The sequence below is a fragment of the Sceloporus occidentalis genome, unplaced genomic scaffold (assembly GCF_023333645.1).
Source record: "Sceloporus occidentalis isolate IW3139 unplaced genomic scaffold, rSceOcc1.0.p SCAF_4, whole genome shotgun sequence".
In the NCBI taxonomy this organism is placed as follows: Eukaryota; Metazoa; Chordata; class Lepidosauria; order Squamata; family Phrynosomatidae; genus Sceloporus; species Sceloporus occidentalis.
The window spans coordinates 118,977,861-119,002,716 of NW_028316984.1; the positions used below are offsets into that span (position 1 = coordinate 118,977,861).

The following is a 24,856-nucleotide window of genomic DNA, read 5'->3' on the forward strand; positions in this document are numbered from 1 at the left end:
CATTGAGGGTGGAAGCCACACCCCTGGACCAGAAGCCCCGCCCCAGCATGCAGCCCCATCCCAGGGGACAGAAGCCCCACCCCCTGGCACGCGAACCTAAAAAGGTTCGCCATCACTGGTCTATTATGTCCTGTAGGAGGAAAATATATGTATGTACACAAAAAGACAGTGAAGAAAAGTAAGGAATTACATCAGTATATTTCTGTTACTCAAGATACACAGACATTGTGGCAAAAAGGTTTTGAATAAAACAGTATACACTATATCAACACATATTCATTATAAATTTTCACCCTCTCCTTAGTCAAGGAGGTTGCCAGACCTCTTGCTTAAGTCTTGAAAACATTCCAACTAAATATTAATGTAGCATATTTTTATCTCATTTGTGTGTGACAGAATCATCCATCTACTGCTACACTTAACAGAAAAAGAGCTTCATGTGCCATGAGTTCTTCTGCTGCTTTAACCCCACCTGCTGGCTGATTTATGGTGAAATGTAAGAAACCACCTACATTGGGTGCCATTAACCTTCTAAACTTACTGGCAGAAGTGCATCAGTTACAAATGCCTGAAGGCATAAGCAATCTATTCCAAAGGCCTCTAAATGAACTGAACAATCAAACTTGAGTACTATTAATGTTCTACTCTACTGGGAAAAGTTTAGAAGTTTCAGCTTCATCTGTTCTTCCTCTCATACTAAACAGTCATGTTCCAGCTAAATTTCAATGGCATTTCAATATCTCATTCCAAACAAGAACTATCTGCTTTCATTAATTAGCCTTAATTAATAGAGCTTTCAAGATTGTCATTCAGCAATAGGTAAAAATCCAGACTATGGCGGGATACTGACCGCCCCTTTGGGGCAGCCTGCATCCGTCCCTTTCCCCGACGGATCAGGGCCTGAGCTGCCACAGCTGCAGCACCAGAAGCCCGGATCCACCACTTTTCAAGGCCTCAGGGAAGCGGCAAAAAGCCGCTTCCCCGCGGCCTGGAAAGGGGTGTCCTTGGGGCTTCATGCCCCAAGGACACCCCAACAGCGGCGGGGAAAGAGAGAAAGGGGCCGCTTGGCCCCTTTCTCTTTTGTATCACTGGCACAGCCATGTAAAGGCTGCGCCAGTGATACAAGCAGAGGAAGGACCTCCATTTTGGAGCTCCTTCCGGGCCGCTAAAAGGGCGCCACAAGTGCCCTGCAGTGGCGTGCGAGCCTCATGCCCCGCCGTTCTGTTTGGAGGCGGCGGCGTCGTGACGTTGTAATGGCGGCGCCCATGTAGACAGGGTGCCGCCATTACCACACCGCAGTTACATGCTAGGGTTGAGGGGCGTCTATAAAGGATGCCCTGAAGCAACCCTAGCATATATCCAGGCCGGCGCAAAGTGCCGGTCTGGATACCGCCAAGATTCAACAGTTTGAGTCAACCTGAACCACATCTAGCAAAGCTTCCACATCAAGAAATTATACCCCCACTTGCCCCATTTTCTAACTTCCAAGCTTACCAAAAAAAGACAACTGACTTGTATTTTCATTTTCCCACTGGTTAGTTAGTGAGCTCTCAGGCAACATTTAAGAGTAGCTGGACTGCTTAATATTCTCCATTTGATTTCCCTAGGAATATTCTTCAGAAGACATTAACTGTTCAGCTGCTTGCGGAAAAGGACTATGATAAAGACAAAGGTGACAGAGTATGGCATATACAAATGCTGCATACCTAGAGCATCTATCCATACCCACCATCCACTACTGCATGCCTCTTGCTTCCTTTCTCTACTCCTCCACTGCTCCTTGAAACAGAACAGCAAAAAGATACAGGTCTTCCAAGTGATAACACTTTCAAGATGTCAGATTTGTTGAATCGATTGCCTAGTCCTGTTTTAGACAGGCAATTAAAATATTTACCTCCTGGGTGTACAGGTTTAGGCCTTTGCATCAAAAATCTGCAGATGGAAAATCTGAAATTACACAACTATACTACTTGCAAGGAGAACAAGAAGTGTTCTCAGCAAGCTTTCCAAAACCACATACTACACCCAAGGGGAAAAGCAAGCAGAAAATAATTCTATTCTGTTCGATCTCAAACTTTCTCTGTTGGGAAACTCAAATTACTACTCCCCCCCCCACCCAGATAATGATTTAAAAACAGAAAGATCTCAGTTTAAATAGGTATTTCTCCTGTAAATAACCTCCTATTGTTTTAGGTGCAATACAAATGATAAGTACATCTCTTACCGTAATTATTTTGGGCAAGAGTCAAGCAAAATACAAAACATGGCAATATTTGGCTTTATATTGTTATAATCCGACAAAGCCAACTTTCTCCGGGTGTTTTAAATTCTACAGTCTGTCTTGAAAATGTCCTACTTTCTCCCCTGGCTAAGCAGCTTTTTTAATTAAGCCACCCGGCTGTGCACATAGCTAGCAAGTGGATCAGTGAGCACAGACGACTCAGCACTTCCCATTACCAAACGTCAAAATTAGATGTTCCACAATCTAATTCTGTAAACAGTAAGGAGGAGTGAAAATACACTTGGGTAAACCAGTTACATTTAAACTGGATGGGAATGCAAGCTTCTTACTATAAATGAAATAATTTGTTCCCCCATTCAGCCTCAGGTGAATGACCAAACTAACTACAAAGGGAAAACTTGCAGTGCTTCGATGCTGACTTGTCACTTCCAAATAAACTCAAATCTGTAAGCCTAGAAACAGCCCTGCCTTATGATCCTGAATTGCAATGGGTCCAATTAGGAGCTCTGGTTCAGCTTTCCACTGATTAATTTTAGTTCCTTGTGCTAGTAAGAAAAACATGGCGGGTAGCGAAAGGCTTGCATGCATCAACTCAGCCAGGAATCACCAGATATTCAAACCTTGTGACCCTTATTTCCTATCACTTGTTCTTCTTGTTGTTATATACCATCAAATCAGCTTTAATTTTTGGCAACCCTATGAATGACAGACCTCCCAGATATCATGTTATTAACAATCCTACAAAGAGTCTTGAGAACTTAGGGTCATAACTTCCCTGACTGATTCCATCTGTATTGCACTCTTACTCTTTTCCTACTGCTGTCTATAATTAAGAGTAAGACAAACCTAGTCAAGGGTAAAAGGACACACAATATAACATATTATCCAGCCTCCTGTTTTGCAATATTCTCAACAATGTTCATGTTTTACATCAGCTCCTATGGTTTCTGAGTAGTCCCCCCAAAATTTTTTATTTATTTATTTAATACCCCACTTTTTCTGCAGGCAAGGACCCGAAAAAACCACAACTCAATGACATCCAGATTCCAATGTTATAAAGGCCTGTGTGTATTTAATATTAGGCACTGAAAAGAAGCCACTGTAAAGGAGTGATAATAAAATTCCAAAATTGTGAGGAAAGAAAGACACTAGAACATTCATAGGTGACTGCAGCAGTCAACAAGGATTAATTCCAGTGACACCAGATGTTCAAAGAGTTTGCCAGCATACTTCTTAAGAGATTTAAAACTAGATGTAAGTATTATGAATACAGTACATGTAAATAGCAATGGACACAACTCCTTTAAAGTAAGTAATACTGCATAATGAAGCATCTAATTTATGGAAACTGCAGCATTAAGGAAACCTCTAACGTTGACCTTACCATCTTTCCAAAGTTTTGCCAAGAATGCCATGTTATCATATGTCCAAGAAAATAAATCACAGAATTAGAATTATTTTTTTTTATTTTTTTTTTGTGCTAGGGTTTTCTTTCTTGATGCTAGGGTTGGGCATTTGGAAGGTCAAATCTAATTAAACAACAACAACAACACAGATGCTTCAGTGTTAGTGGAGAGCAGGGGACATTCCCCCCCCCCCACTACAGAATAATATACCTAGTTGTCTAGTTCCCAAAATTTAAGATTTTATAGTCCTTCTGATAATGAATTTAAAATAATACTAATATTCTATTATTAAAATTCTAATATTAATTTAAAATAATATTAGTATCTTTAAAATACAAACACATGGAGAAACCAGGAAATAATTCCACATGATTTCCTGCTCCAAGTTTAGTTCAAATGAACAACATAGTGAGATATGAGGTCTTGGTTCACAAACACAAAAAAGGTATCATAAAAGCATTTTACAACCATGACAAATGTTTCTGTTTTAGATTCTTCAAAAATGAATTCACCTAGCCCTCATGGTCTTTCATATCTTCATTCCATATAATGTTCATTGCTACTAAACTTTTAATGAACCTTTGGGCTGCAATTCAATTGTGTCCACACACCAATGGAATGACATCTGTCAATGGAAAAACACCCTGCAGTCAACAGACCCATGAAATCTATTCTGGAGGGTTGGGTGACCCACCAGAGCAGATCTGGGAGGGCAAATGAAGCTCAGGGTAAGGAAGGAGAAGGGATGTTCTGACTGTGAACAGAGATTTTGTCTCACTGGCTTTCACTCTTAGAAACTACCTAAACTAGTTAATTATCAGGTAGAGTTAGATCAGTCTTTTCAAAATCCTTTTATTAATGTTCTTTCCTCCTTCTTTTAGCAATGTTCTTTCCTCATGCCTTGTTATTAACTGAAAAAAGTTGGTATAATAACTTTCAAGGATTATTCTTCAATTATTTTTTAAAAGTCAACGTGTTCTTGAAAATGCTATTCGTTTAAAGCCCAAATATCCCATTAATGCTTCTGTATTACCCATACCATGAAACAAATGCCTTGGAGCTTCAAATGATGGAAACATTTTTCATTTCAGGTAAGAACTTCCTTAGTCATGCATAACAGAATCTAAATCTTTATTTCCCCTCAGAGCTGAACCATTTATTAAAGCAGACTAACCTGAGCCTTCTTTTGCCAGGTACTTGTCCCTTGCATAAATGACTGAATCCAGCATCGACTCAAAGAGAAGAAAATAGCCCTGTGAAGTGAGAGACAAAAGAAGACAATGTCATAAGCACACACTAGTGTTCTATTGTCAGGACACATTTTGCTCACTGTCAGGACTTCCTCAGATGCATAAGCTTTAATTGGCTTGGTTACAAAAGCTTATGCTACAACTTCTTTTGCTCACTTAGTCCCAAAGGTTCTACAAGATCCCTTTGCATCCAGTCTTTCCTTTCCTTACATGGGGGATCCGTTCTGGACCCCACTGTGTAAGGGGAAAATCATGTATGCTCGCGCCCCATTGAAAATAATGGACCATGTGTATGTGGATTGCACCATTCATTATATTGTGCTATGGCTTCAGCGTATGCTGAAAGCTGTGTATGGGAAGCCCGCATACGGCGCAGGCTCAGTGTAAGGATATTCCAGACTAACATGGTGATGTCTCTTGTTATGTAAAACCCTTAAATATTTTTAATACCCATGTAAACCATGAAGTGGACAAGCTCTTTGGAAGCGTAAGGAGGACGACGTGCTCTCTTGATCCTTGCCCATCGTGGCTGACTGCTCAGGCAGGCCGGGGGCGGGGGGGGGGGGGAATGCAACAAAAACTTTATGCATCCATAAAGGAAGGAGTATTTCCAACAAAACTAAAACAAGCAATAGTGAAACCACTTTTAAAGAAAGCCTCTCTAGATCCCCTGCTGAGAAACAACTACAGACCGGTCCCCTCATACCATTTTTGGGCAAAATGATCGAGAGGGCAGTGGTCCTCCAACTCTAAGCTGTCTTGGATGAAGCAGATTATCTGGACCCATTTCAAACCGGCTTCAGGGCAGGATACGGAATTGAGACGGCCATGGTCGCCTTAGTCGATGATCTCCGTCTGGGCATCGACAGGGGAAGGGTGACCTTGTTGGTGCTCTTGGACATCTCAGTGGCTTTTGATACCATCGACTATGGTATCCTTCTGGAACACGAGGGGGTTAGGTATCTGGGACACTGCGCTTCAGTAGTTCCGATCCTACCTCTCAGGTAGATCCCAGATGATGGAGCTGGGGGGCAGCTGCTCTGCAAAAAGAGAGCTGACATCTGTCATTCCACAGGGTGCCAGTCTGTCCCCCATGCTGTTTAACATTTACATGAAACCACTGGGAGAGATCATCCAGAGACATGGGGCACAGTGTTATCAGTATACTGATGACACCCAAATACACTTCTCTATGTCTCTGACTGATGAAGTGACTAAGGATGGCATCTCTCCCCTTGATGCCTGCCTTGGGTCAGTAATGGGCTCGATGAGGGAAAACAAACTCAAGTTGAATCCAGGAAAAACGGAGGTACTAGCGATAGGTTCCCCAAGTCCAGGGATGGGATTTGTCAACCTCTCCTGGACGGGATCACACTTCCCCTAAAGGATGAAGTACGCAGTTTAGAGGTACTTTTGGATCCATCTCTACAGTTATCATCTCAGGTAGATGCGATGGCCAAAAGTGCCTGGCATCAGCTTCGGCTAATATGCCAACTGTGTCCCTACCTGGACCGAAAGGACCTTGAAGCAGTGGTACTTGCACTGGTAATCTCTAGTCTTGATTTAGGCAACACGCTCTACATGGGGCTACCTTTGTACCAAGTTCGGAAGCTTCAGCTGGTTCAAAATGTGGCTGCTAGATTGGTCACCAGAACACCTAGATCTGACCATATAACACCTATATTAAAATCCCTTCACTGGTTGCCAATCAGCTTCCGGGCACAGTACAAAGTGTTGGTCATAACCTTTAAAGCCCTATGTGGCTTGGGCCTGAGTTACTTGAGGGAACGCTTCTCCCTACCTAATTCGCCCCGCACTCTCAGAACATCCGGGAAGAATCTTTTGGATTATCCAAATACCAGATTATTGTCAACTTCCCACAAAGCATTTACTGTCATGGCCCCTAAACTGTGGAATGCTTTACCGGTAGAGATCCGACTGATTACTACTCTAGAAGCTTTTAAGAAAGCTATTAAAACGGACCTTTTCCAGTGGACTTATCCCCCTGATCTTTTATAAAACTGAAGAACATCCCACTCTGAGTATGTGAATGATATGTTGATATATGAATTTTAATGTGCTGTCTTGATTTTAAGATGTATTTTACATATGGAAATTGGTGTTCCATTTTTATTATTGTAAGTCTGCCTCAGTCCGTAGGGAGAGGTGGGAAATATAAATGAACTATTATTATTATTATTATTATTATTATTATTATTATTGATACCCACAGAAGGGTGAAGGATACAAAATAAGCATGTATATGTTTTAAGTCTGCCATCAGCAGACACTGCTATAAGAGCCAATGTGAAACATTTCTGTAACTACTTAGGGTTAGTTTAACAGCCTATGGCCTAGAATAGCCCCAACTGGAGAAGACTCATTCAATCAATGATGCACATATGTGTTGACTTATCAGGTTGTCACACATTCAACGGGTCTATTCTAACAAGACCTAAACATCTGTATGATTAAGTAATTTCTTGCCTGTAATTTTAATGCACTGACACAGCAGGCACAACCTGAGACATGAACCATATCCTCCTAGACATTATAAACTGCTTGTTCATATATTTTAATAATTAGATATGTACCATGCTTCAAAAAATGTGAAGTATCAAGAGAAACTACATTTAAGCAAATGATTTGGGCCAGGACCACAATTTTTCTTTAAAATCTGGAGTGGACCATAACAACCATCATGTGGATCCTATGTTAAAGGACTTTATGGAAAGAATGCCTACATCTTTTTGAAAGAGAGCTCGGCCTACATCTTTTTGAAAGGTGATTTCCCAAGCCACCCTTTCCATAGTGTCATGGCTTTAAGGACTGCCTCAAAGGCCACTACTAAGCTGGATAGATCCAACCTCTATTTGGAAGAATATGCCAGGTGGCCATCCCTTTCTTTCTACATTCATCCTCATTGCTATTTGTACAGGCAGGTCTTGTTGCACAAGCAACAAAAATGTTGAACTGGTGGCATAAATAGGATTGCATCAATGTAGTGTCCTTACAGGATCCAGGCCATTTTCCAAATATTTAGAAAAAATAGAAAACACAGTTGGATATTAATGAAATGTGTGATGGCAGAAAAAACAACTTGTAAGAACAGGTGCACCAGGAGCAATAGTAGATATTTTCAAACAACTGAGGAGTAGAATGTCATTTTAAAAAATTAAGGGCCAAACTGCATATGACATTAGTCATGGTTTAAACGAAAAATGCTGAACTTAGCCAATTTTGTTTCACAGCAAATGCAATCATAGATGTGTGAACCAGACAGCTTGCTATCAAGAGACTTCACACTGCTTCCTGAAGAAAACTGCTACTATATGTCCTTGGAAGTACAGTTTACAGAAGGCACAGGCAATTGGACACAAGTTCACCTTTTACCCTGGCAATCCTTCTACAGGCATGTCATTTTATTCAGGAGCAGTGGAAGTGATGTGACATCACTTCAGATGCTATGTGGGTTGATTTTTGGCCCTTTTTTGTCATTTTAGGGGGTTTGAGAGGCTCTCTTGCAGCAGGAGAACCAAGCTGCCATTTGCGGCCAGTAAGAGGGCAGGTTTTGGTAACTTTCTGATTGTTCCTCCCCTTCAGGATCTGCCATGGGCCATATTCCCTCCAAATATATCCCAAAACCAGCACAAATTTTTAAATAGTCACCAGGGAAGCTTCATGGGCTGCAAAAGTGAGTTCACTTTCCCCATGTTCGGCTTATATCATTTTCTGGTACCTTCCAAACCTTAAAACAACAAGGATTGGTAACACTCAATGTAAGGGATGTAAAAATTGCAATTACCTTATGTATTTCGGCCTAGTAATATTTAATGGCCTTCTTCAGGGAATGTAACACCTTCAGGGATTAAAAAAAGAGTGTTTCCTGATCACTGCCAGGCATAAACTCAGAAAACACTCTCTTTGGAATCCCTGCAGGCAATTTTAAAGTTGCATCCGCTGAAGGCCATTAAATATTATTAGACCAAAACACAATGAGCTAATTGGAAGGATAAAATTGTCTTTTTCAATACCCTGAGACTTTGTCTCTTCTCTACATACCATCCAAATCGAAGCAGGCCACATCAGTAGGTTCAGCAGAAACCCGAAATGATGTTTCCAGCAATTGTAAGTCCATGCTGCTCTCTTTTAAATACTGTAGTATGAATTTGCTGGGGGGGAGGTGGTAGCATTCACCAACCAAACCATACCACATAGGGGATATCTTCCTCCACAAGCATGAATTCTTTGTCAATTTAATTTTTTTTTTAAAGTGGAACTGTAGGAGGAGCAATGGCCACACAGTTCTCACCACTGCCTTACAATGAACAGCACTTGTGCTAGCAAAACATAGTCAGATAGGCAAATTTCATCAGAGGACTGGGTCAGGTCCCTGATCCATTTCAAACAACACTAGATTTGGACCCATGGGTTATTTTTCTCCAATTAAGCACACTTGTTTAAGTACAATTTTTTCCATTAAGAACACTTGTTTGAATGCATGACTAATGTCACATACCATTTAGCCCTAAGGCTCTTCCTTTGTCTAGCTGAAAATTACCCATATTTTCAGAATAGCTACGAAGACAGTGTAGCTCTTCTTTTCCCTAAAGAACACAGCAGGCAATAATTTTTCGTATCCTTGCTGCTTACTGCAATACTGCAGTACTTTAAGTGCAGACTGTCTTTTTATGAAGCTTTACAAGACTGCATATTTTCTTGTTCTTTAAGCTACTGATAATACCTGACTGTGATTTTTGGCTTTTTCTCATGCAAGGCAAGCCTTCTGATTTTTGCCAGTCCACCCTAATCAGTGCACAGTACCAGCTGAAAAACTACTCCTGAAGGTTGGGAGATTCTCTAGAATGGACTTTCCATAACTGCATTAAACATGCAGTCAGCAGCTAGGAAACAAAATATGGCAAGGCAGCTATAGTAAAAATAGGGTATGCAGTCTTCCACTAGCAAAAGTATTTTCTGCTGGCCCTAACCACTAATGGATACAACCCACTGTTCCTATAGTTTTACACTGTCAGTTGACAAGGGGTTCCTGTTTATAAAAAGGCAGGCTGTGTTTCCCCCCCCCCGCCAAAATGCTACTGTTCAATAGCATCAACTACTCTCTCCCACTTCAGTTCTGCAGTTTTTACCCCAGATTTCCATTGTTCCTTATGCAATCACACATGTAAGGTACAGAAACTGTTCCTCTTACTGAATCAAGGCATTTATTACCAATCTGTGAATGCTTTGCTTTTTGTGTGGGGCTCGCTGCTCTTTGTGTGTGGTGCTCATTTCTGATGTAATTTAGAATGTAATTTCACAGGCTAGTGCATCACCTGTAGGTGTGCCATCTGGTGAGAGAATTATACCTGACATCTATTCTTGTGATACTCTAGGACTCTGCTGCTTCCCCACTGAAAAGGTTCAAATATTTGGGGGAAAACACACAAAAATCCTTGCATTAGCACCTTCAAAATTAATTACAGCAAAGGGTTCAGCACCGACTTGTGAGTAGAATATCAATGTTTTAGGCGAGGAACCAAACTAATACAAATTATATATTCACATAATTTGATGAGCTAGGGAAGGTGTTTTACTCCTTACAGAAGCATATTTACAAAGGCTGTATGAGGCACATTCCTTTGACTAGGTGGTGGAAATTGTTTTGTGCAGCAAAGAAACCGAAATCACCTCTAGCTAATGAACAAAATGTTGCTGGATCCAAGTTTATTTTTCAGTAGTACATTTTTAACCTCAAAAGCTAAACTGTCAAAAAGACACAAAGGCAAAGTAAACATTCATGCTGGAGATGCTGAGATGTTAAGGGACAAGGAAGGAAAAAACTGGGAAAATTCAGAAAGGAAAAGGGTTCTTTTTCATCCCCCCTAAAAAGCTCCCCCCCCAAAAAAACCTGGAAAAATGCATTAAGCAATTCATGTTTGTGAATTTGACTTTTGCCAGTTTGATTATTTATGGATTATTTGCTGCCATCTCTGTTTTGTTGTTGTTAGCTGCCCTTGAGTCGACCTCAACTCATGGTGACCCTGTGGATGAGACACTTCCAAGACCCCCTGTCCTCCACTGGTTTGCTCAGGTCCTGCAAGTTCAGGGCCATGGCCTCCCTGTCTAGCCATCTGGCATGCAGACTACCTCTCTTTCAGCTGCCTTATAACTTTCCTAGCATTAGTGACTTTTCTAATGAGTCATGCCTTCTCATGATGTGGCCAAAGTACAACAACCTCACCTCACTGTAGTCCTCTTGGCTTCCTGGAAGTTTGAGATTATTATTATTATTATTATTATTATTATTATTATTATTATTATTATTAGCTGTTCTAGGACTCATTTGTCTTTCTGGCTGTCCACAGTATCTCCAGCACTGTACTTCAGCACCACATCATAAATGAGTTGATTTTCTTTGTTGGCTTTCTTCACTGTCCAGTTCTCACATCCGTACATGGTGATGGGGAATACAACAGTTTGGATGATCCCAATTTTAGTATTCAGTGTTATGTCTTTGCATTTTAGGACCTTGTCTAGTTCTTTCATACCTGCTCTTCCATGGCCTAGTCTTCTTCTGTTTTCTTTAGCCTGTGCAATTTTTAATCAAGATTGAGAATGTGCAGAGAGCCTTGTAAATCACTATTAAATATGGCACAGGACAGCAGCAGAGGCAAACTCTGACAGCCCCCCTGCTTCTGTCTTGTGAAAGAAATCCACCACCTCGAAGGCATCCATAGTGAGTTGAATCTGCGGATTGTACTTTGCATGTGTGTTAAATATGGTTGGGTGGGTAGAGTTATTCACAGTTTTCCCACTTTCCACTTTCATGGAGTCCTGCATCCCTAACCCCAGCAAATATGGAGGGTTGGCTATATTTTCTTTTAGAATGATGAATAAAATGTTTAAGATAAGAGGTCTACATATTTGCAGCCCCAAAATCATTTCTAAAAACAACAACATGTAAGACAAAGATAGACACAGTAGCAGATCGTTACAATCCCTGGTCCTGGTTTCCTTTACTCAGTTTTGAGAAACGAGTGTGTTATGTCTGCTTTACACTATGGAGAACTAGTGAAGACAAAAAACAAAAACAAAAATCCAAAATCTGTTTTATTAATGTTGGTGATTTCCACTGTTTTGTTATGAATTTCTTTGCCTGCTCTTCATACTGGCAAAACCAAAGAGGTTCCTTATAGTTCAGATGTTACTTACAGTTCAGAACTTTGTAACTTTGTAACTCTGTTTGCAAATAATTTGTAATTAATTATTGTTGCTGTTGTTATAATTTAAAAATATTTGAAGTTCAATTTGTAAACTGAATATAATTTGTAATTTTGAATAACATCTAATTTCCATCTATTAAGCATGATTTAACGTCAAACCAAGTTATATATAATGTATTTTATATAGATAAAGGAACAAAGTGAGTTTCAATCTGCTAATAATTTCCCCCCCTAGAATTTTTTTTGCAATGACTTCAAAATATTCCAAAACAATTAGACCTCTAGAAAGTGCAATTTACAACAGTGCAAGGATGATGTTAATGTGTTCCTCCAACTGTTATTGAACTGCAACACCAGCATGCCTCACTATATGAATCTCACTCCTGATTTACAAGTAGTAAAATCTCTTAAATAAGCCAGTTATTTCCTACATAATAAAAGGGGAAAAACATCATTTTACAGCAACTGTATCAAAATCTACATATGAATAGCTTGCTGCTTAGGTCAAATATATCAGAACTACTTTTAACTCTGCCTTTAAAATACTGAATTTCCAGTTTTACTAATGTAGATAATATGGTAATACAAGTTTTGATTGAACATCATCACCTTGAAATCCAAACAAGTTAAGTGTGGTGTACAAATGAATCAAACAAATAGTTCTCATGCTGTTCCTGTTTCTTGACCCAGCAGATGTCACAAGAGGGAAATTTCCCTGCTATACATCTCTTAAGGATAACACAATGTGAAACAGATGGGAAAAATAAAGCAGTTTCCAACTGCTTTGAAGGTGGGGCGATTAGATGACACATGTCTCCAAAGTAGGTGGAAACCGGACTGAAGCCACACTCCAAGGCTAAAAACCAGAGCAAATAGAACCTGGGATAGTTCGACTTAGCACAAAAGATGCTCATCTTTGCTCCTGCATATAAGCAAGTGCGGGGCTGCCACAAAGCAAAGAAAGGAAAGTGCGACAAGTCCAATGGATTTAATTAGAACATACACAAACCAGACAGTCCAACGGGGGCCATGGGGCGAAAGAATGAAGGGAGCATGTAGTGTGGGCCTTCATGACTGTGTATTGCTCGCACATCAATGCTCCGATGTCCAGGTGGAGCGTTGCACATGAAACTGTGTGGCCATTCAAAGGAACAGCCATCCAATGGGATGGCACCTGGGCGGACGGAGGAGGTACCTGGGGGCCACTGATGGTGTGTTTGTGCGACAGTGCGCATATGGTGGGGAGGCAACAAAAAAATTACCCAGCAATGTGGACTGACACTGCACCATGCAGTCAGACTGTGCACATTTGGTCTGCCTTGGGAGTGGGCTGTGCAGACAGCAGAGGTTTGACCAACTTTGGGAAAAAGCAGGATAAAATGCTATTTTTTTCCCCTTCAGTTCCAGGCCATAATTTGTCAGTCAAGATCTAGTAGCGCTATGCCAACCCCCAACCTCCTAACCCATATGAACACCTTCCTTTTCTGTCTACTTTCTTTCTTCCAATAACAGGGTATTAGTCATGCTTCCCAATACTGTAGTATCATTCTACACACAGTTCACCCTGAACTACTTTGAGTTTTCTTTGAAATCTCCACCTTTCTCTTCTTCTTTTTCTTTCAGTTCTCCTTGTATCTTGATCCATTACTGGCCCAGCATCAGCACATACATGTTTGGCCAATGCCAAGGCTAATCGTGGCTTGTATGTACAGAACTCCTTCATACTCTAAATATAGAGCTGGGACCTGGCAAAAGAAGCAACAGACAAGGTGAAAGCTGTTACTTCCAATGCATCCTGGTCTCACCTCCAAACAAACACTATAAAGAGGTATTGTGGGAAAACAGAGCTGTAAATACTGCTGTAATCGTGGGTGTCCCCCTGCCCACAACAAGCTTCTCCTGTCTGCATCAGACTAAGGGGTAGAGGCCAGGGTGGATTTGTGTTGCCAGACAATACCAGCACCCAATGGCAAAGTTGCTTTGAGAGATCACAAGGATACTTTGTTCAGGGCTGTCCTCAAAGAGGTACTGGTCTTTTAGATGGTGCTGCAGTGGTTAAATGCCTGTACTGCAGCCACTCACTCACAAACCGCAAGATTGCAAGTTCAATACCAGTGAAGGGGGCTCAAGCTTGACTCAGGCTTGCATCCTCCTGACATTGCTAAAATGAATACCCAGCTTGTTGGGGGCAATCAGCTTACACATTGTAAACCACTTAGGGAGTTCTTAAGTGCACTGATAAGCGGTATAGAAATGTACTTGCTATTGCTATGTTTTAAGATTTGACAAGAAATACAGAAACATTTCCTTGTAATGAATTTGCAATCCGTTCTTGATTACTGAAAATATAACAATTCTTCTGAAGGCAATTATTTTGTCTCTTCAAATGGGGCTGATAAAGAGAAAGGTAGTTTCAAACACAAGATGATAAAGATAGTCTAGAAAGTAGAAGAATAATTCTGCTCATTCTCAAGAGCAGGGTTTTTCACTCAGAGAACCCTGGAACTCAAGGGTTTCAATAGAGGTCACTAGGGGTTCCACAAGAGATAATGACTGGAAAAAAATACTATTTTTAAAGCTGTAGATGTAATTTTTTTTTCAAGATTTCTCTGAGACATGTAATTTTTTTTGCAGGAATTCCTGCAACTATTTCAAGGGTTCCTGAGGGTAAGAAAGTTGAGAAAAGCTTTTCTAGATTAGTGTGCTTTTCTTGCCATCTGCCATCTCTCATTCTTGTAGGAACACCTAAAGAATCCAGACATAAAAAAATGTGGCAAAGTACTTCATCCCAAGTATATTTACACACTAAATTATTTCCCTCTACAGGGGAAAAAAAGAATGTTCTCGAAAACTAGCAACACCACAGTGCATAACTGCTCTCATTTCACAGTTAACTACTGAATGTAAAATTACTCTAATTACTGTAAAACATCATTACCTCTTAAAATTCTGTACCTCAAGGGAACAGAAGCACAATTCTGCCTACATACAAAGCAATCTTGTTCACAAAGCATGCTCGCTTAGATATATAGCACATCTCTGTAGCAACACAATACCCAAGACACATTTCTCAGCTTCCAGCTGGCAACAAATATGCAAACAAGCAAATACATGGACATGTAAAAGACACAGAGTTTCTTAGATCTTTTAAATCCTACTTGCTGGCAAGTGTACTTAAACTGTGTAATACTTGTATTACCTTAAATGCAAGATTGAAATTTTACTATTGCTACTGTATTTTAATTAATGCAATTTCATATCTGTCTTCCCATTTCCAAACAAGTAACAGCTGTGATGGCAAGATACTCGCCTTCAGAGAACTAAAGGAAAAAGGTATTTGAGTGATTAAAGTGCATACATGTTTATTGTCAGTTTTCCAATATAGACACTTAACAGTGTAATCATATGTGCACATGTCAGTTTTACTTAGCTTCATGGGACATTGTCCCAAATAGATGCACACAGGATTTCAACCTGAGAGGTTAATGCTGTATATGTTCTCAGAAGAGATAACACTAGTAGAGTGTCAACAATATATGCTTCAATATAAACTCTTCTTCTCATTGTGAAGAATTTACCAGATTGCTAGGGAAATCTAGAATCTGATTTTGCATGTGATCTCACACATTCTTATCTTCTTGACATCTTTATTATACATATTTTGCATCAGGCTCTTGGGATAATTCTACAGGTCAAATCTAAACACATGAATAAACAATTTACTTGTCAGCCACTCTGAGATCTTTTTGTTATGTAAGGTGATGTAGAAATATTTTAATAAATCCATTAATAAATAAAAATCTTGATTTTTCCTTTCCATGCATATGAAACAGTTTTAATATAATGACAGAGCTCACAAATTTCATATCATGTTTTTTTGATAAAAGTCTGGTTCATTTTCATTAATACATCAAGTATTCATGCCCTTACCATCCATTCAGATATGACTACATCCACTTTTTCAACAGGCAAATCAACTTCTTCAATTCTTCCTTTGACCAGCGAAATAGTATCTTCAAGTCCATTGAGCCTGCAAAACACAGTGGTAAGGAAGTATTATGCACATCTTAGGTATGAGTTACACTTAGGTATTCCAATACAAATTCAGTCCCCCTTTCTCCAAAATGCTTGGGAACAGAAGCATTTTGGATTTCTTATTTGGGAGAGGGGGAGGTTAGAATACATGTATTTGCATAAAAGTACATAATGAGATTTCTTGGATATGGGACCAGGGACGTAGCCAAGAGGGGGGGTTCTTGGGGTCCGGACCCCCCCCCTTCCATTAGAAAAATGAATGGTGTGTGCTGCTGCGCTGCCGCACTCAAGCCGCATTATAATGGTGGCACTTAGTCTGGACCCCCCACCTTCCTAAAATCCTAGGTACATCCCTGATGGGACCCAAGTCTAAACACAAAATTCATGTATGTTTCATGCACACCTTATACATATAGCCAGAAGATAATTTTACACAATATTATAAAACAATTTTGTACAGGAAACAAACTTTGTGTAACTGAACCATCAGAAGGTAAAAATGTCACTATCTCAGCCACTCAAGTGGATAATTTTGGGTTCTGGATATTTTGGATTTTGGAATTCCAAATAGAGGAAACCCGTTAGTATCATTAATGAAATATTTCATACCATGAGTTCTTCATGAGACTAGTTTGACACTATATATAGCTTTGCCATTACAGCCTGTAGATGGGGTAAATGATATGTGGAAGGAGTGCTAGCAGCATAAAGTTCTGTGCAATCAGGACAACTAGGAGCAGTGTTTAGTTACTTTTGGGGACTATAATTACTACCAGTTGGGTGATTCTAGGCACCATAGTCCAAAACACTAACTATTACATGCTCTGAATTTACAACTGCATTAATCCCTGAATAGCTGTTTTTAAAGAAAGCTTGTAGCATGACATTCAAGGTATTTATTTTATAAATGTGAATAAAAGAAAATCAAGCAGACTGATATTTATAAATGTTCAGATATCATGATCTCATTATATTCTTGCTTTCTCACTGGATTTCCATTTTACACAGCATACCAATTACAGGCTTGCTAAAATGGTCACATACATGCCAGTCCAAGATTACTGTTCCCTAAGAAACGTTCATTTTTATTAATGCACCATCTATTCACAGAACCATAAAATATAGTAGTTCAAGCACTGGACTACAACTCTGGAGACCAGGGCCTGAATCACTGGTCAGCCATGGAAACCCACTGGGTCTCCTTCAGGAAGTCACACTCTCTCAGCCTCAGAGGAAAGTAAAGGTAAAAATTCTCTGAACAAATCTTGTCAAGATAATCCTGTGATATGTTTATCTTAGTAAGTAAGAAATTACTTGGATGCACACAACAACAATAAATGTTTGTGCTATGTGTAGTTATGTGATTAAAAACAAACATTTTTAAGATGACTGCCAAACCTTCAGAATTTAGGGGGATGTCTTTCCACTTTATCTGTTTTTTCTTGTAAGACATACAGTCTTGTGATAATACTCAAGTCATACAACGCATAACTTCCAACAAAACTATTTTGTGATAATAACACATCATTTAATGAATTTTTTTTGTCAAGTTAGTAAATGTTTTCCTCACATAACACAACTATGGCTGAAAGAAATAATTTATTCAGTAGCACTTCTCATGACACTCTCCTCTGATATTAACTGCATTATTTTGGCTCAAAGACAACCTATCTTTCCATTTTTTAAAAAAATATCCAGCACTTCCATTTAATATACAAACCTGAGATCAAGTTTTAATGGCATTTACTTTCTCTGAAGCACACCAAATCAATCTTTGTTTCATGTGCCATTATAATGACAGCTAATGTTAGAGAGGACAGAGTAATTATTCACACTGCTGGAATTTATTTCTCGACCACAGTTGTTATCTGTGCCCTTTCTTCAACATTTGCTATTCCTACAATCTCCCTACATCTGACTTCCAACACAACCCAGTAATCTCATTAAAATTTTAATATCTCAGAGGACAATCAGTATTGCAAAAGCAAGATATGGGTGAAAAGCTTCATGAACTCACCAGTTCCATATTTAACAAGAGGGATGTTCTGATAATACTTAGAATTACTTACCACTCAGAATTATTTAGCAACCAAGAATACTTAGAAGTACTAGCACTCTTCAAAAATATCAAGGAATGAAATGATCTGAACATGGTGGCTAGCTCAAATAAACACAGTGAACATTACCAAAGGTGAACAAAAATAAATTCTCCGCTAAGAATCCTAGGGCATCAGAACTTGTATAAATAAGCACTGGTGGCACATATGAATAGCACAACATTTGCTATATGGTTATTTATAGCATAGCATGCATATATAATTGTCTGCTAGAAGAAACATTTGGGAACCCAACGCTTCATAAGGCAGGATGGGAAACAGAACTTTCCCTTTCAATTGATAGTAAGACCTGGGAAAATATATGGACTCATTTACCATTTAAAACTAGGTCCATTGCTATTAAAGAGAATACTATCAATCACTGGGGTGAGGTACTATCAATGGTACCTCACCCCAGTCAAATTGGCTCGTATGTCTACCAATGCTAATCCAAAATGTTGGAGGGGTTGTGAAGGTAGGGGAACCTTTGTACATATGTGGCTGGATTGTCCCTTAGTGCATGAGTATTAGACAGAAATTTTACAACTGATCTCCAAGATCACTAAACAAAGTATACAATTATTTCCACTCCTGCTCCTGTTCTCCATTTTTATGAATGAAAATAAAGCCCTGCAGCATAAAGAACTTATTACTTTGCTTCTGGCTGTTGCCAGGCTTAAGATAGCCAAGAACTGGAAAACTGGAAAGTTGAATATTGCAGGATGGTGGACTAGACTCTGGGACTTGTGGTTAATAGATAAAATGGCAGATAATAACAACAGAGTGAGAGGCTTACACTCTGGATTGACCTTTCATAAGATTTGGCACCCATTTGTTGAATATATCCAACATGATTTTGTCTCTAGACACCCCCCAATTTTAGCTACCATAAATTTTAATGGAAAGATGTCTTTCAGGATCCCTGAACACACCTTTTATCTATAACTTTCAGGGCCTTACCTGGGTTATTGCCTATATCTATTGTTGATTTGGTGTATTGTTTGTTTTGTTTTAGAATGTATTAATAAAATTTTAATTAAAAAAATGAATAGCACAGCATATGGGAAGAAGCACCATTCTTAAGCAGCCGTTGTGTGGTAGCCAACCTAACAAACAGCAATCCTCAAACTCACACAAAATGTCATAGAATAAAAGACCAAAAAAAAAAAAAAAAAAAACCTAAGGAGTTATTATGTAGCTTGGATAAAAAAATAATATGGCTTGAAAGTTTTCATATTCTGTGTCACTGTTGTATTTTTAAAACCAAGCCGGTTCAACGAGATAAGACATCTTGTAGTTCTCAAGGACCATATTAGGAGCTAACAATGCTTGGAAGCCAGTTCTATTTGAATTGTCATATTCATATCCAGGAGTTAAGTATGTGTGTGTATTTTCTCCAGCCTATCTACCTATGCAGGAAACCTGTTTAAATGGTACTATTTACCACAGAGGATAAAGTCATGCAGCCATGCCATTTCCAGGTTTAACATGTACTATTTTTGTATGGAGGTCAAATTTGGGAGGTTATAAGGCCCAAAGGATTTTGCTCTTCCTTTTTACCTCTCTTCCTTTTCACCTCTCAGGTTATGCAATGCTCCAAAACTGTTGTGTAAGACCGGTTGTTCCGTAAGTCACCCAGTTCCCATTATAGTGAAGAATTTCCTTTACTCTTAATGAAGGAATTTAAAAAAAAAATCAATTCAACAGTTTCCTAATGCAACAGCTGTAGTGCAAACACAAATGAAACCAAGGTCTCTTTAGCAAGTGCTGTTTTGTGACAGAATTACAATTGTTTCGGGTTGGCTGTAATTGTTTATTCTGGCTGTAAACTTGATATTTTGATAACATATGTTATCAATATATTCCATTACAGCTTTATATTTGAGCAATTTCTCAGGACCTCCAAAATACTGATAGAAAAAATATGAAAGAGGATGTTGAAATCTAATTGCTGTTTCACCACACAACAGCTGCTTATGAAAGGCAGCTAGTCTTACTACTTTAAGCGTAAATTATCATACTGTTTTCTGGCCAATGTTTATTCAAAAGAGGTTTCCTACTCCTTTTCTATTACGTTGAGTGTGTGTGACATCACCAAGCTCATCCAGTTGGTTTCCACAGCTGAGTGGAAATTTCAACTTCGGTTTCTCCAAGTCCAAGCACTCAAACTACTACAACACACCTGCACTGTTTGCTTATTCCCACTAACAATAAATACTAGAAATTTGTGAACAGTGTTCAGTGATCTGGATCCATTGAATTGTTGCCTTTGATTTATCAGTGACTTGAAACAAAGGCTTTAATGACAGTACAGAAAAGGAACTAACTATATTGTTCTCAAAAAAGACAGGAAAGACACAAAGGACAATTAGTACTACCTTATACATACTCTAAAATGGGTCAAATTCAGTAAGCACAGAAAAGTAGAGGACAATGATGTCTCACGAAGTATGTAGAGATCTTGTAGCACCTTTGAGACTAACTGAAAGAAAGAAGTTGGCAGCATGAGCTTTTGTAAACTTCAGTCTACTTTCTCACATGCATTTGATGGAGTGGAAACCAGAACAGACATATATATATATGCTATTGTTATGTGAGAATGTCAATTCAAATTCAAAATCCTTTCTGTATGGAAATGAAGTAACAATTCCAGTTTTAACAATGGTCACTAGTAACAAAGGCATTGGGAACTAACCACTTTTTTTCCATACACAAAGGCTAGTTCCCAATGCCTTTGTTCACTAATGAATATTGTTAAAACTAGACTTGCTACTTCATTATCATACACAAGGAATTATAATCATAGAGTTGGAAGAGACCACAAGGCCATCCAGTCCAACCCCCGGCCATGCAGGAAATCACAATTATAGCATCCCCGACAGATGGCCATCCAGCCTCTGATTAAAGACCTCCAAGGAAGGAGACTTCACTACACTCTGAGGAAGAGTGTTCCACTGTCGAACAGTCCTTACTGTCAGGAAGTTCCTAGTATTGTTGATGTGGAATCTCTTTTCCTGTAGTTTGCATTCATTGTTCTGGGTCCTGTTTTCTGGAGCAGCAGAAAACATGCTTGCTCCCTCCTCAATATGACATCCCTTCAAATATTTAAACAGGGCTATTATATCATCTCTTAACCTTCTCTTCTCCAGGCTAAACATCTCCAGCTCCCTAAGTCATTCCTCATAGGGCATGGTTTCCAGATTCTTCACCATTTTAGTTGCCCTCCTTTGGACATGTTCCAGTTTCTTAATATCCTTTTTGAATTGTGGTGCCCAGAACTGGACAATATTCCAGGTGGGGTCTGACCAAAGCAGAATAGAGTGGCACTATTACTTCCCTTGATCTAGACACCATACTTTTATTGATGCAGCCTAAAATTGCATTGGCCTTTTTAGCTGCCGCATCGCACTGTTGATTTATGTTCAACTTGTGGTCTACTTGGACTCCTAGATCCCTTTCACACGTAGTTTCATTCAGCCAGTTATCCCCCATCCTATATCTGTGCATTTCATTTTACCGCCCTAAGTGCAGTACCTTACGTTTTTCCCTGTTGAAGTTCATTTTGAATCCAAATTGACATGCTCACCAGTAGTGTCACTGGGGGTGTGGGGGTGCAGAGTGCACCAGGTGACACCCAGGGAGGGATGATGCTCGGCTGGAGCCCCCCCCGCCCCGCCCCACCCCTCCTCGCCATGGTTCGGTTTTCCTTGGGAGAACCAGGCTGCAGCAAGGAGCTGGGCCAAGTGCACGTGCGCACGCCCCTCCTTGCCACTTATTGCGGCTTGGTTTGCCTTGGAAGAAAAGGGCCACAACAAGGATCTAGGCTGAATGCACAAGTGAGTGTAACCTGCCCAAGGAAAACTGAGCAGCAGCAAGGGGGAGAACCAGGCCACGGCAAGGAGGGTTGGGAGGTGAGCACACAGCTCCATTCTCCCACAGAAAACCAAGCAATGACAAAGAGGGGTAGGGCCACTTCCTCAGTGGAAGCCCGGCCCTTCCGGTTGGAAGCTCCAACCCTGCCCTTCCTGGTTACCCCCCCCCCCCACACCCCAACCCATTCCAGATGACACTATAGCCTGGGAGACCACTCATTCTCGTATACCAATGGCATATATATGTCTGTCCCTGGTTTCCACTCCACCAAATGCATCTGAGGAAGTAGACTTAAGTCTACGAAAGCTCATGCTCCAACTTCTTTCTTTCAGTTAGTTTCAAAGGTGCTACAAGTTCTCTCTACATACTGATTCCACAGAATAACATGGCTCTATATTTAAATTCTATCACTCATGAAGAACACTGAAGAATCCTTTAATGGAAACACTGTTGCAGTATACATCCCCAAAATATATTAAATGAGCAACACAACACAATAAAATATCATTATTCTAAGATTGTCCTACAAATGTTCAAGCGACAGCATACATCTGTGTGAGGTACAAATCCACAACAATCCATACTTCCTGATTCTAGGATGATTTGTATAGCAAAATCACCAGCCCTGTATCTCATGTTGAGTAGAGACATACAACAATGGGACAAGAAACCAAGGAGACGCTCTGGGTCAAGAGAATTGGCCAAAACTCAGTTTGTCGTTGTTGTAGTGTGCCTTCAAGTCGTTTCTGACTTATGGCAACTTATCCAGAGATTTTCTGAGGCTGAAAGTGTGGGACTTGCCCAAAGCTACCCAATGGGTTTCTATGGCTGAGCAGAGAATCAAACCCTGATCTCAAGTTGGAGTCCATGCTGACTCAATTGTTGGCCTTAAATCTTGATTTCAGTTCTTATAATAGGGGGAGCTACTGAAATCTAAAAAAACCTGTGACTTACATTCATACCTATGAGATGCTGAGTCCATGCAGTGCTCCACAGGCAAACAGTTAGATATTTGTATCTTTCATCCTGCTCAGATTTCAACACTGCATTTTGCCAAGTATTTAGAAAGAATACGTTTTACAAACTAATTGTGGTGTGCCTTAAACTTCTTACACATAAGTGAATTGAAACTGCAATGGATCTGTTAGTAATAAAAACTAGTTATTTTAAAAGAATAATGAAATCTGCAGGAGCTTAACAAAACATACACAACATGAAGACTGAGGGTGGGCATCCCTTTTTCTAAACCAGGAAGTGAACACTAAGTGCCTTTCTATATTAAAACACACCTCTTCTGGGCCTAAAATGGCTCAAAGTATCCTACACCCTAGAAGGTATTAGGGGACAATTTTAAATATAAATATGTTTGAAGGGTGTGCAGCATCCCAAGGACTCTCAAAAGGCTAATGTGACTCCTTAGCCTTCCAAAGTTGCCCACCTGGACAATACAGGTTGTAGAATATAAGTTATAGTGCATATAAGTTCTTCCTATCTCTGCCAATCTAAGGTCAGCACTATGCATAATCATAGGCAATCAGTGCTTACTCCCGCTACTGTTACAACTTTAAAACGATCTATGACAATCTCCTACCTAACAATGTCCATAGCCTGATAGATAATTTCAGACTGGTCCACCCCTATCACCTTTCTTGCACCTGCTTTGGCAGCAAACATGGAGAGGATTCCAGTTCCACAACCAACATCTAGGACAACCTAGCAAAAAGAAAATTGAGCAGTTATAATAGCAAATTTAGCTGATGCAATGTAACGTTACAACCGAACCCTCAACCATCTTATAAAAAATCAATGTAAATCTTTCCCAGAAAAAAGGAGCAAGGAAACATAATGCAAAAATTCTAAAGTGGACAAAGTATACATCTTACAAGTCTACATACACACACACACAGCTCTTGAAATGTCAAATGAAGGGATGATTGAAGAGGGAGCAAGCTTGTTTTCTGTAGGTCCAGAGAACAGGACCCGGAGCAATGGATGCAAGCTGCAGGAAAAGAGATTCCACCTAAACATTAGGAGGAACTTCCTGACAGTAAGGGCTGTTCAACAGTGGAACACACTCCCTCGGAGAGTGGTGGTGTCTCCTTCTTTGGAGGTCTTTAAGCAGAGGCTGGATGGCCATCTGTCAGGTATGCTTTGATTGGGATTTCCTGCATGGCAGGGGGTTGGACTGGATGGCCCTTGTGGTCTCTTCCAAATCTACGATTCTATGATTAATATTTTTTCCAATGTTCTGCAATCTATCCTGAAAACATTGAGGTTATTATTAGCTCAGGGCCAAAGGGTTGGGAAAATCCTGACAAAAGTCAGTATGTGCTTCTGAAACCAATCAGCAACTGTGCAAAATCTACAGCCAGAATTCTTCAGGATTCCTGTTTTGTCACTGTCCTGATTTTCTGAGGGAGCACCCCCTGGCACCATCCAAAGATTACTGCACTGCCTAGGAAGAAGCAGCTGCCACCATCCAGACTCACACTCCATCGGCACTAAACAGGATTTGGGCCAATGTCATCTGTGTTATTAGCCCTTTACCTTCATTCTGTCTGAGAGGTTGTCTACCACTTACTAAACTGCCTCCTCTTGCATTCAGAGGCTTTTGCACAGTCTTATAGACTTAAAGATATAATTTTTGGCTGCTGAGCAGTGCTGTGACACAGTTTATGGACATTTGGACTTTGACTACAAACCCGCAAGGGCAACTGCACTGCTAGGA

General features: G+C 39.9%; 1 protein-coding gene across 4 annotated transcripts in view; it reads right to left on the reverse strand.

Moving 5' to 3' along the window:
- The window catches only part of PRMT3 (protein arginine methyltransferase 3), an 80,852-nt gene that overhangs the window by 34,948 nt on the left and 21,048 nt on the right, over positions 1–24,856 (reverse strand). For all 4 annotated transcript variants that reach the window (XM_089521362.1, XM_089521363.1, XM_089521364.1 and 1 more), the window contains exons 8-10: positions 23,720–23,841; positions 16,055–16,154; positions 4,823–4,901 (exon numbers count right to left, since the gene is read on the reverse strand). In XM_089521362.1, coding sequence (XP_089377488.1) covers positions 4,823–4,901; positions 16,055–16,154; positions 23,720–23,841 — 301 coding nt within the window. The remainder of the gene's footprint in view (positions 1–4,822; positions 4,902–16,054; positions 16,155–23,719; positions 23,842–24,856) is intronic.